This window comes from Sapajus apella, unplaced genomic scaffold (assembly GCF_009761245.1).
Source record: "Sapajus apella isolate SASKATOON/1434 unplaced genomic scaffold, GSC_monkey_1.0 scaffold23, whole genome shotgun sequence".
In the NCBI taxonomy this organism is placed as follows: Eukaryota; Metazoa; Chordata; class Mammalia; order Primates; family Cebidae; genus Sapajus; species Sapajus apella.
The window spans coordinates 4,788,531-4,801,978 of record NW_022436963.1 but is presented as its reverse complement, the minus strand read 5'-3'; the positions used below and the strand labels follow the sequence as shown (position 1 = coordinate 4,801,978).

Genomic DNA, 13,448 nt, shown 5'->3' with positions numbered 1-13,448 from the left:
ATCATGCTGGTCTCAAACTCCTGACTTCAGGTGGTCCGCCCACCTCGGCCTCCCAAAGTGCTGGGATTACAGGCATGAGCCACCATATCTGGCTCAGAATCCAGACTTTAAGCATATTCAAGCATGAGGAAAGAATAACATTTTACTTTTCTGTGGATGCTGGAAGGTTAATTCATGAATAAATAAACACAGCTACTAGAGGAGGGCAACCAATTTTTCTTATCAGAAACAGAAAAGAAGCCGGGCCCAGTGGCTCACGCCTGTAATCCCAACACTTTGGGAGGCTGAGGCGGGTGGATCACCTGAAGTCAGGAGTTCAAGACCAGACTGACCAACATGGTGAAACCTCATCTTTAAAAAAAAGAAAAGAAAGAAAGAAACAGAAAAGAATGCAGAGACAGGGAAGCTTCTGGGGATTTGTGCGACGAGGAATGTTCTGATCACCTAGGCTCCTATGACAAATTCAGCCAGTTAGGTACAGTTGTATGTCACTTAACAATGGGAATATGTTCTGAGAAATGTGTCTTTAAGCGATTTCATTCCCCGAACATCATAGAGTGTACTTGTACCTTCACGTACCTAGATGGCATTGCCTACTAACACCTAGGCTCAATGGCATAGCCCGTGGCTCCTAGGCTACAGACCTGTACAGCACATCATTGTGCTGCGTATTACAGAATTTGTTGTCTATTTTGACTTTCGTTGAGTGGGTTTGAAATGTTGCCAAGGAGTTTTAAACAAACAGCTGTGTCCTTGATGATTCTTTGCATCGGGAGTGACCAGGAGGTTTATAGTAGCCTAGCCTTGGTTATCTTACCAGGTGTGTTGTTGTTGTTGTCTTGCATTATGGGGATATGATATTCCAAAAGCATTTGATGAACTTTTGTTTGGTACTCTATGCTTGCTATTAAGACCACGTGGTGGGCCGGGTGTGGTGGCTCACCCCTGTAATCCCAGTACTTTGGAAGGCCAAGGCGTGCAGATTACCTGAGGTCAGAAGTTTGAGACCAGCCTGGGCAATATGGTGAAACCCCTCTACTAAAAATATATAAATTAGCTGACCATAATGGCGTACACCTGTAATCCCAGCTACTTGAGAGGCTGAGGCATGAGAATCACTTGATTGTCATGGGAGGCAGAGGTTGCAGTGAGCTGAGATTGTGCCACTGCACTTCAGCCTGGGCAATAGGGCAAGACTCCATCTCAAAAAACAAACAAACAAAAAAAAGATCACATGGTGTTTATGTGATTATAGTTTAAGCCAACTTCAATTTAATTTTCACAACAGTGTTCTAAGATCATTGCCACAGTGTCCACACTTTTCGGATAAGGAACTAAATTAGAAAGATTATGCTGGGCTCAATGGCTCACTACAAAAAAATTAAAAAATAAACCAAGTACGGTGGCATGCACCTGTGGTCCCAGCTACATGAAAGGATTGCTTGAGTCTGGGAGGTCCAGGCTGCAGTGAGCTCTGATCATACTGCTACACTCCAGTCTTACTGACAAAGTGAGACCCTGTCTCAGAAAAACAGAAAGAAAAAAAAAGATTATGTAATTTTCCCAATTAACAGCTGAGGTATTTTTTATTTCAGACCCTAAACTCTGCAGTTTTTTTCAAAAGTAAAAATATGAAGAAATTGAACCATATAAGATCTTTAGCATTTTTTTGTATCCACAGATATTGATGCTGCCTTATATTTGAAGTGAGATTCTAACATTAGTGGAATTTCTTTATTTAATATTTTCTAAGGCAATATGGTTTGATATGAAGCTACAACTTTTTACAACTGTGGGAGGTTCTTGCGTCTTCCTCCACAAGAGTTACTTTTTACTGACTGAATTTTTTCAGACCTGCCTTGTCCCTCTTACCTAGCAGGTGATGCTGTCCTCATACCAAGGAGAGAAGACAGAATGGCACTTCCTTAACTTCTGTCCTTCACATGCAGACTTGCCTGCATGCTCATCGCTGCTGGCCCTCTTTTTTCTTATTGTCTGACATGATCTCCTGACACAAGATCTCTTGCACCTGCCCCTTAAGCTCCCTCTCTCCTCATACTGACCTCCCCCTCCTCCCCGAGAGGACTTTGAAAGAGAGCACTGTGGAGTGTCTGCTATGTACTGATTGGATCTGTGGTCCTGGGTGGCGGTGCCATTGCTCGGGTAGGCAAGTCCAGGAGCAAGAAAGGTAAGGATTGGGGAATACACGAGAAAGAGAGCCCCTGCCTTGGCACACTTGCTTTCCATGTTGTTGTTAGGAGTGCTGACATTAAACACGCACCTCCTATGTGCTGGCTTCCATACGTTTCAGCCTCCCACCAGCCCTCCCTACTTTATAGAGGCCTGAGACTCTGAGTTGACAGCACTCCTCAGTCCACACAGCTGGAAAGGAGCAGAGCCAGGCCCTGAATCTGGGCATTTAGTAGGACATTACAGCTCTGTCATTGCAGTGTCCTGAGGGGATGCCTTTGCTCTCTTGACTTGTATTATCAGTTTTGTGTTTTAAGAACACAAAATAACATTACCATTTTGCGTTCTAAGTCAGTACCTCCATGTTCTAGATGTCCCACGGAGACCTCCAGACATGTTCACAACTAACTTGAGCGGCCCCCACTCCCTCAACCTAGGGGCTTTTCCAGGGCTGCCTGCCCACGCAGTGGCACCACCATCCAATACCCAGATAGCAGGGTGTCCTCTCGGCTCCATGCTCCTACCTGGCCAGCCACCAACTCTTTTTATTTCCAACTCCAGTTCTCATCGTCTTCTCTGCCAGTATCTTAGACTCTCCTCAGTCTCACCCCTCCACTTTGTCCTTTATGTGGCCAACTAAGTGCACATCCTAAAATGTAAAGCTTGATGGCTCATTCTCTGAACATGTCCCCATTGCCCTGTGGATAAAGTCCAGATCCTCTAACGTGTCTCGGACACTCTGCAGTCTGCCCACTGCTTCTCTCTTTCCCCGTCACCTTCCTACCCAGCCTCTGACCCAGCTGTGCTGAAGCACGTGTAGCTGTCTCAGTGACTGTCCTCCCAGCCAGCTGGCCTTATCCCTCCCCGCTCAGTCTTTTTCCCAGCGCCTTCCGTCCTGCCGAGCCCTGCAGCTCTGCCCCCCGGGGGCCTTATCACCAGCTATCCTGGCCTCTTTTTTCACATCACAGTCACAGCACAATGCCTGGCACCTGATAAATTCAAGAATCTTTGTCAAATGGATAAGACAAACATTCGCCTAGACAACACTGCGTTTTCCTGTAGAAATGTGATCATACCATAGTCCTATCAATATTATACTAATTTGTGGTGGGCTTTGAGGCCTTACAGACTTTCTGAGGCCTTGAAAAGCATGTGTTTCAGTGAACTAATTTTTTCACTATAAACAGATCTAAACAACTAAGTAATTCACTCATTTTAGGAATAAAAATTTGAGGCCGCCTGTGTTTTCAAAGTGCTTTGGATGTCTCCCACTAAAATGTAAGCTCTGTGAGAACTGTTGTGACTCCCTTGCTACATCCCGTGGGCCTGGGTTAGAGCAGGACCTGACACCCTATTAGTTCTCAGGAAGTAAAGGTTACTGACTATGGCAGTACTGTTTAAAGGTACAGGAAAGCATGAATATTTTTCCTTTGAATGGTTGTAAGGGTGTCAGTAAACCAACTTACTAAAATAAATATAAATTTTAAATTGTCAGGCTTAAATGCTTTGCTTTTTCTTAAGAATTCTGTGACTAGGGAAGAAGGAGGAGGGAATGGCCCACTATTAAATGGTTAGATTTATTTTCTGATATTTGGGACCCAGTCTCTGAGGTCCATTGCCTAGCTTTTCATCAAGAACAGTGAAAGTAAACGTAGAATCGCCTCATCAGCATTTGGTCCCTGTGTCTCCTTTAGTGTCACATCCCTACGTGTGTTGCTGACATGAGGCAATTGGGCACAATTAGCTTTGCCAAGAAAAGGAATGGTGAATTCTGATGCTGCTACCCAGAGACCCTAAAAATTTGAATTATATTACTAATGCAAATTTCCATCCACCACTCTGGGGACACTAGATGAGCCTGGGCCTTAATCCTTAGTACATCTTCATTTTTTTTTCCCATTCCTTATTTTTATGCTCCATCCATCCTTGATTGTGCAAAGTCTTTTGGTTTCTGGAAAAGAAGTTCGGTTATGCTGATGTATGAGAGACCTCTTTTCACTGGGTGGTTTGATTTGTTTTTCAGTCTGCTCCATCTGGACACAAGCATCTGACAGTAGAAGAGTTATTTGGAACCTCTTTGCCAAAGGAACAGCCAGCAGTTGTGGGTCTGGATTCAGAAGAAGTGGAGAGGTTGCCAGGAGATGCCTCCCAGAAAGAGCCCAGTTCATTTCTACCATTTCCCTTTGAGCAGTCAGGAGGAACGCCTCAATCAGAAACCCTGGGTGTCCCTTCTGCCCACCACTCAGTCCAGCCTGAAATCACCACCCCGGTGCTAATCACTCCAGCCTCCATCACACAGTCCAATGAAAAGCATGCCCCAAGCTACACAATCCCGTTGAGCCCCGTTCTCAGTCCCACTCTGCCAGCTGAAGCTCCTACTACACAGGTTCCCCCTAGCTTACCTCGAAACAGCACCATGATGCAGGCAGTGAAGACCACACCTAGACAGAGGTCTCCACTCCTGAACCAGCCAGTCCCTGAGCTAAGCCATGCCAGTCTGATTGCCAACCAGAGCCCCTTCAGGGCCCCCTTGAACGTGACAAACACAGCTGGCACATCCCTCCCAAGCGTTGATCTTCTCCAGAAACTCAGGTTGACCCCACAGCATGACCAAATACAGACACAACCACTTGGGAAAGGTGCAATGGTAGCCAGCTTTGCTCCAGTAGCTGGTCAGCTGGCCACACCTGAGAGCTTCATAGAGCCTCCCTCTAAGGCAGCAGCAGCAAGAGCAGCGGCCCCAGCCTCTCTGAGCAACATGGTGCTTGCTCCCCTTCAGGTAATGGCAGGAGGGTGGGGGTGGGTAGGGTGGGTAACTAATTGGATGGGATGAAACTACAAAGACCTTGGTTTTAACTGTCATGACACTGACAGTTTTAAAGAGTTGTCTCTTTAAAGTATGTCAGTGGCTAGGAGACAGGTGAGGTAAGAAGCCCTATCATGAACAACCAAGTAACATATTTCGTATCTGGATATGCATTTTAGCCGGGGTTCTATGTTTTGCTTTTGTGCAACAGTTCCAGGAGTCCTCATTTGACTCATGACCAAATTATCGCAAAACTTAGCTCCCTTCCCAGCTCCCACTGTACTTTCCTGGAGTGCCTACCTTGTGCCGAGTAACCTAGAGGTCCCATAAGAGCGTCCTAGACTTGGAGGTATGAGTTCAAATAAAGCTACTTTTTTCACATCGCCTTATCAAGAAGTGTCATGTTGCCTGGATCTCTCATCTCTACAGACTCAGCAGCAAAAATAAGCCCAGGCTGAAGGACAAACATCACATGTTCTCACTTTATTTGAACTCATGGAAATAGAGAGTAGAGGATGGTTACCAGAGGCTGGGAAGGGTGGTGGGAAGGTGGGAGGAGGTGGGGATGGTTAATGCATACAAAAAAAATAATAATAAGACCTAGTATTTAGTAACACCACAGGGTGACTATAGTCAATAATAATTTAATTGTACATTTTTAAATAATGAAAAGAGTATAATTAGATTGTAACACAAAAAAATGCATGAGGGGATGGATACCCCATTTTCCATGATTATTATGCATTGCATGCCTATATCAAAACATTTCATATACCTCATAAATATATACACCTATATACCCACAAAAATTAAAAATTGTATATATTTTTGCGCTATCCCTGGATCTTATAAGAGATACAGGTTTTAGGGTTTTACTTTTACTTTTTTGAGACGGAGTCTCACTCTGTCACCCAGGCTGGAGTGCAGTGACGCAATCTTGACTCACTGCAACCTCTGCCTCTAGGGTTCAAGTGATTCTCCTGCCTCAGCCTCCTCAGTAGCTGGGATTATAGGCATGAGCCACCGCTCCTGGCTCAGGTTTTTCTTTAAAGATGCCTAAAAGGCTCTGCACACTCCTTCGCTCAGGAGCTAAAGAGGAGAAAGGCTGTCCCAGAGCTCTCATGCAGTTTTGTTGGCTGCATAGTTACAAGTTCCTGTCAGCCTCTTCCCTTGGGAATCTAGGAACTAGTTAACATCTGAACCATTTTCTGTTACTAACCTAGATTTTCCACTAGAAAAGTCTTCTACAATTAAGACTAGGAAGTCTTCTTAATTGAAACTTCTTAGGCTGAGCGCATTGGCTCACGCCTGTAATCCCAACACTATGGGAGGCCGAGGCAGGTGGATCACCTGAGGTCAAGAGTTCAAGACCAACCTGACCAACATGGAAAGACCTCATCTCTACTAAAAATACAAAAATTGGCTGGGCATGGTGGCGCATGCCCATAATCCCAGCTACTCAGGAGGCTGAGGCAAGAGAATCGCTTCAACCCAGGAGGCAGAGTTTGCAGTGAGCTGAGATTGCACCATTGCACTCCAGCTGGAGCAACAAGAGCAGGACTTCATCACAAAAAATAAAAATACAAAAGAAACTTTCTTATACCTGTCTATCTTTTCTTCTTAAACATTTCAGTCTATGCAGCAGAACCAGGATCCTGAAGTATTTGTCCAGCCTAAGGTGTTATCCAGTGCCATCCCGGTAAGGACTCACTTTTTCTTTTTTTTTTTTTTTTTTTAAGACTAGTCAGGTGCCATCGTGAGAAGGTAGAAAGAGTAGAACAAGGAGTTTGAGCTGTAACTGGCTGTGAACAATCAGGACTCCTTTTTTCTGAAGAACACATTATATATTTTTAAATTCTTCTGCTGGATGTGAAATAAAAGGTTGTCAGCTTAGTGAAAAGAGTTAGCTGTGGAGCCCAGCCCATCTTAGAGGCATCTCCTAGGCCAGGCCCTCTCCCACCCCCATCCTGGTGGCGTCCATTGCCATGGCCTCTGTGGATCTCAAGGTATCTGCATGGATGTCTTCCCTGACTATGTGTGTAGAGGGCAGGGTGGGCCGTTACTCAGTATTTGTGAATGGGTGACTGCTAAGAGTGTGGTAGCCTGGCTTCTCTAAATAGGACTTCCTGGAAGAGCTGTGATGTCCCAGGTGGCAGAGCCACTATCCTGGTACAGTCCTCTCATTTCCCATAGCTCTGAGAATACAGCCTCCCGGGCCTGTGTCTTCTTTCCATTTGTCCTCCCTTGCTTCATTGTGTGTTGTCCTTACTCTCTATCACCCACTAACCTTGTGTTGCACACAGGTTTTTTTTAGTTCCTTAAAGTCATTCTTGTTTTCCTTTGAGCCTTTGTACCTCTCCTTGAGCCTTGGAATTTAAAATCGTGCCAACTTCTGACTGGTCTTATAAACACCACTCTTTCCTGTGTGTCTTGTCCTTCTGCATGATGATCTGTCTGCAGGAGCTCTCAGCCTGCTTTTGCACCAAAAATAAATAAATAAAAGGTCAATAGCTCAGATGCCAAAAACCACACCCTTGAAACTGTGGCCAGCTCTGTGCTCTGTAAATGAGCACAGTGTATAAGAGAAAGAAATGTAGATCTCTGTTGATTATATCAAATCTGAGAATTACTGAAAATACTGATTATTACTGGTTTAATATTCAGGTAATTGTCTGGAATTACCCTAGAAGCACATCTAAATGGAGGAGAGAGGTCGATGTTAGCTTTATTTTTAAGAAATTTTCTCATTGATACCTATAACGGTATAAAAAATAGATTAAACATAACTGGATTTTGTTTTTTGTTTTTTTTTTGGTTTTCTTGAAATGGAGTCTTGCTCTGTTGCCCAGGCTGGAGTGCAATGGTGCTATCTCAGCTCACTGCAACCTCCACTTCCTGGGTTCAAGCAGTTCTTCTGCCTCAGCCTCCCAAGTAGCTAGAATTACAGGCACCCATCACCACGCTTAGCTAAGTTTTTGTCTTTTTAGTAGAGACAGGGTTTCACCATGTTGGCCAAACTGGTCTCACTCGAATTCCTGACCTCAAGTGATCCACCCACCTTGGCCTCCCAAAGTGCTAGGATTACAGGTGTGAGCCACTGTTCCCTGCCACAACTGGATTTTTAACTTATTTTTTATTGTAGTATGATTTACATACACTAAAATACAGATTTTTAGAGGCCAGGTGTGGTGACTCACACCTGTAATCCCAGCACTTTGGGAGGCTAAGGTGGGAGGATCATTTAAGCCCAGGAGTTCAAGATCAGCCTGGGTAATGTAGTGAGATCTTGTCGCTATAAAAAAAATTAAAAGAAAAATGAGGCTGGAGGATTGCTTGAGCCCAGGAAGTTGAAGCTGCAGTGAGTGGTGACCACACTACTGCATTCCCACATGGGTGACAGAATGAGAACCTGGCAAAAAAAAAAAAAAAAAAAAATGCAGTTTTCTGTGGTTGGACGTGGCTTCCCATAATGATTCTAGGACTTTCTTATATAAATGAGCTCATCATCCTTTAGCTAATGGAAGTTTATAACAGGATGTCAGATGGTCAGATGCTCCTACTGCATGTTTACCTGAATCCAAAATAGTCTGTCTCTGTGCTCCAGTCTTCTGCTGCTTGTGCATGTTTCCACATGGTCCCTATTCTGGGCCTGGCCACTGGCTCCTGCACTTTGGTACAAAATGACCATCGTTCCTCTCCAGGTTGCAGGTGCCCCACTGGTCACTGCAACGACCACTGCAGTGTCTTCAGTCCTGCTAGCCCCGAGTGTTTTCCAGCAGACAGCTGCAAGGTCTTCAGACCTGGAAAGGAAAGCAAGCTCCCCTTCTCCTCTAACTGTTGGAACGCCAGAAAATCAGAGAAAGCCTTCCATTATTCTCAGCAAGTCTCAGCTCCAGGATACATTAATACATCTAATAAAGGTATGTAGGATACCAATTTTATCTTTGTTTCTTCATTATTTAGTGAAAGAAATTTCTTAAATTCCTGCTACAGAATCAGCTCATAAAGTAAATTCAAAAGACTAGCTGGAGGTCGGGCAGAGCGGCTCACGCCTGGAATCCCCGCACTCTGGGGGGCGAGGTGGGCCAAAATAAAAAAAAGACTAGCTGGTAGTCATGTGTTTCTTTTTTTGAGCATACAGTCCTGGTGGAGAAATGCCTCAGTGAACTCAAAATACTGATCATGATTTTCTCTGCGTGGTGGGATTATCAGTTATACAAATCATTTATACAATTTTTTTCCTAAGCTGTTATCAAGGAAGTAAAATCTGATGAGGTAAAAGTGACATTCATATTCTTTACCATCTCTTCTAGAATGATTCCAGCTTCCTCAGTACACTTCATGAAGTCTATTTGCAGGTGCTGACCAAGAACAAAGACAACCACAACCTATGACTGGAGCAGAATGAGTCTAAAAGCAGAGCGCCAACCTCAGAGACAAATAGGCTTCATCATGGAAACTTCTGAGCAGAACATTGGGTTTGAGAATCCTGAAATTGAGCCTATGAGAAAGAGACTCATTTCTTAAGAATGTTTTCCAAGTGACATTCTCAGTGATAATGGAGGTTTCACTGTGAAGCATCACCAGCAGACCTTTGTTTTGACAAAAAAAAAAAAAATCATTATGTTCAGTTATGTGGGTGTTTTCATCAGTTAGGAGCAAGGCTGTGGGATAAGGAGTCTGATTCTCGCTTTTACTTTCAAGGACTTACAGAGGAGTAGTCACCAGCCTCACAGCAGAAGTTCAGCCCGGCCAGCACCCCTTCCCCCAACCTACCCCATAGAAACGGGCATCGGGCTTACAGTCAAGTTCTGAACAGAGTAGAAGGCAGCTCTGCAAAGTAGCTTCACGATTTTAGGACCAGAATTTAAGTTGGCAAATTAGGAATTATTTGCCCAAGTGAAGTGTATTTTATATGAACGCCCCATTTGGGCCTTAAAAGTTGTGAAATTTCTTAATAGCATTTTGTTTTTAAGTGCCCCAGTCCTGCCACGCAGCAGGCTCCCAGTGCAGCATTACCATTTGAATAGGGCACTGTCAGGCTCTGGTGGTGTGGACGCAGGCATGTCACACCTCTGAAGGAAAGGCTGGGGCTGGGAGTGCCCACATCCTATCAAATCTTCATTTTAAGTTAAGCTCTCCAGTGGTTGTGAAAACGTTAAGTTTGTGTGTGAAACACAACCTTATTTTCCTTTTCTGTCACTGTTGGTTGTTTTCTTTAACACTTTGACAAAAGGACCAGTGGACCAATCTGACGACGCCATTCTGGTTCCTTTCCTTGAGTGTACTGAGAATAGTTTTAAAGCTATGCAGAAAAGGGAGCTGTTATTCACACTGCCCTTATTTTGTTGTAGAATTATGGAGTTAAAAGAAAATGTGATTCCGAACTCTACCAGTATATTCCTAGGCTGTGAGTACTTTCCCAGCCCAAAGTGTGAAAATATGTAAAGATGCTTTGTTATGCTGCTATTGATCTGCCATGATTTCTATTTATTCTTTTATGGCATGTAATGGTGTTTAGTAAGATTTTAATGTAGATTTTGATTTATTTCAGCAATAGTAATTTTAAGATATTCTTTGAATGAAAGTGTCTTCGTTTCTATGATACAGGTCATTTTGTAGTATTTAACCAATTAAGATGCACTGCTTACTTTTCTGAGCACTATTTAATGATGGGGTAAAAACCCAATTGGCTCAACCAGCTAGCATAAGGATTAGCTGTGAATAATGCTGACAGATATGATGGTTCCTTGGGAACAATCATTTAAGCTTTAATGGTAACTCAATCATAAGTCCATAGATTATTTTTTTCTAGCTGAAATTTTAGAAAATTACTTGTGAATTACATATTTGTTTTAGTTTGGTCTTAGTTTTTAGCATAAAGAATGATTGGCTTTTGTTGATCTAAACATGCTTCCTGGACAGGGTTTCTGCTTCTCATTTTAGTGTCTTCTATCACTGTCTACCTAATTATGTGTGAATTGTGCAGAATTCAGGGAAGCTTATAAGTTTTCATGCTCAATTATGAATAGTTTGTTTTCACAGATAGTGTGTAAATTAAGCAACCAAAAATGAATTGCTTATGCATCATCTGGGAACGAGAAAGTCATAGTAGGATTCAGAGTGTTGCTGACACCAGGAGATGGTGTCTAGGGAGCCACGTGACTTCCATAAAGTGGACGCACCAAGAGGTGTGATCACACCCCAGGTGTGGTCTCAGTGGGCTTTAGTGAACAGACGAATCAAGGGATTCTTGAATTGAAATTCTGCTTTTAAGTATGTAATATGAGAAGAGTTAAGAGAGAATATCCTAAAGAGAGTCTGTAGTCATATTAATTTTCACCTTTAATGCTAGGAATGGATATGATAGACAGTAAAGAGAATCTATGATAAGGCTTCCTTAGTGTGAAAGTAAACTTAAGTGCCCAAGTCATGGAGACTTGAAAAGGGTAAACCTGTTTCACCTCCCAAATTTATATATTGAAAGCATCTACTTAAAATTCAGAAGCCAGAAGTTCATGTCATGATTACCAGGAAGTTCAGGCCAGAATGAATCCCTAGAGAAGCCAGGCCAAGCCTGGATAATTGCAGTTGGATGATCCTGGCCGGAAAGTCACAGTTCAGTTGCCTTATTCCTAGTTCAGGCTTACTATCTAGAACCTCATGCTAGCTTAGGTTGCATGTTTACATTGCTGCAGTGTCTTTACTGGAACCTTAGTTGAATCAAAATGGACACCGAGATTGAGATGCTTCTGGCTAGATTTCGAAGAACCCCAGGAGACCTGCATTTAGACCACTCTGTCCATTTGTGTGCCCACCCCACCCCCAGGGTCTAAGTGTAGGCTCCAAGAGGAGCAGCCTAGAACTTGGAGGAAAGGTGTGTCTGGGGCGCCACTGGGGGGTGGTGCTGCTCTTCTTTTTGTTGTAGTTAATGTGATGTCCGATGTCTTTGAATGGACTCTCACACCTCCCAGACAGCCTTGTTCCTTTAAGGCAGAAGCTCCTCTTTGTGTACCTCCTCGGATTCGTGAGGCCTGCCTGACTTTGCACTCAAGTCTTTCAAGTGACTCTCAGTGTTGGGAGAAGCGTTTCATGCTGTCCACCTGTAGTGTGTCCAGAGCTCACCTTCGAAGGCTTAGGTGTAGCCATCACAGAGAGTGGTATTTTATTAAGAACCCAAGTCCCAGCCTGACCAAAATGGTAAAACACCTTCTCTACTAAAAATACAAAAATTAGCTGGGCATGGTGGTGCATGCCTGTGATCCCAGCTATTTAGGAGGCTGAGGCAGGAGAATTGCTTGAACCCGGGAAGCGGAGGTTACAGTGAGCTGAGATTGCACCACTGCACTCCAGCCTGGCCGACAGAGCGAGACGCCATATCAAAAAAAAAAAAAAAAAAAAAAAAAGCCCAAATCAAGCTGAGCCCCTCTCTACAGGGGGATACACAGGCTTAGTTTAGAATATGTCTGACCAGAATTTGCATGTCAAGCATTTATTCTTTTCCTGGCCTATTTTTTCTTGTAGAAATTATATAAACCCTATCAAATCCACTACTAGGTAAATTCTTAAACCACGCAGCTTTATTACTCTCCTCCCCAAAGAATGTAGTTTGAAATTTTCTCATTTCGGTAGTAGAGGCCCTAACTGCCATTGTATTACTAATAATGCAACATGAAAATGAAGGTGCCTAACTGCTCAGAAAACAAAATCAGCCATCATACTGTAACTCTGAGAGGAATGAGAGGTGGCACAGGCACAAGTGGGCTCGGCCCGTGTGAGTGAGGAGAACTGAGGTATCACAGGGCGCGCGTCCCGCGTCCTGGCTGCACATTTGCTGCGGAGCACGTGTTTCTTTCTTGCTTCCCTTCGGTTTTCTTCAGTTGTGTTCAATGTACCTTCTGGAACCATAGTGCCCTGTGTTTTCAAGTGTCTGAAATATTAAGATCTGAGCAAAGTCAAGCAGCTTCCACCAGGCTTTTTTACAGCTGTGCTTGAGAACATTTCCCAGTGGACCAGGGCCTCGAGAAGGCCGTTTTTCAGCAAGTTCAGCAGATATGTGCAATGTTTTCCCTTGGTTTTGCATTTGACATCTTCATTTAGAATGCTAAGATGCAATATCATTCACTTCAAAGTATATGTGTTCTAAATGGTTTTTATTCTGTATTACTGCTTTGGCCATGTGGCTCTCATGACTTTCATTGTACCAGATTCTCAGCTCCCTGAAACGTGGGGATGAGAAGCTCTGGAATTACAGCAAGGTTTTTGTTTCATGAGCGCAATACTGTATCATTAACATTTTTAATGGTATGGATTTTATACCATCTGTGTATGTTTGCAAATATTAAGTTATTACATGTTTTAAAATGATCGTTTTTCATCCTAAATTTTATATGTTTGCAAATATATTTTTTTAATAAAATTTCAAAACCAAGTTTTAGCACCTATTAAAATT

The 13,448-nt window shown here is 43.3% G+C and overlaps 1 protein-coding gene across 1 annotated transcript in view; it reads left to right on the top strand.

Annotated features, from left to right (window-relative positions):
* Positions 1–13,440, top strand: part of DCP1A (decapping mRNA 1A) — a 49,877-nt gene extending 36,437 nt beyond the window's left edge. Inside the window, exons 7-10 of the mRNA XM_032290222.1 lie at positions 4,214–4,969; positions 6,630–6,695; positions 8,698–8,916; positions 9,310–13,440. Coding sequence (XP_032146113.1) covers positions 4,214–4,969; positions 6,630–6,695; positions 8,698–8,916; positions 9,310–9,390 — 1,122 coding nt within the window. The 3' untranslated portion in view covers positions 9,391–13,440. The remainder of the gene's footprint in view (positions 1–4,213; positions 4,970–6,629; positions 6,696–8,697; positions 8,917–9,309) is intronic.
* The last annotated feature ends 8 nt before the right edge of the window (positions 13,441–13,448 follow it).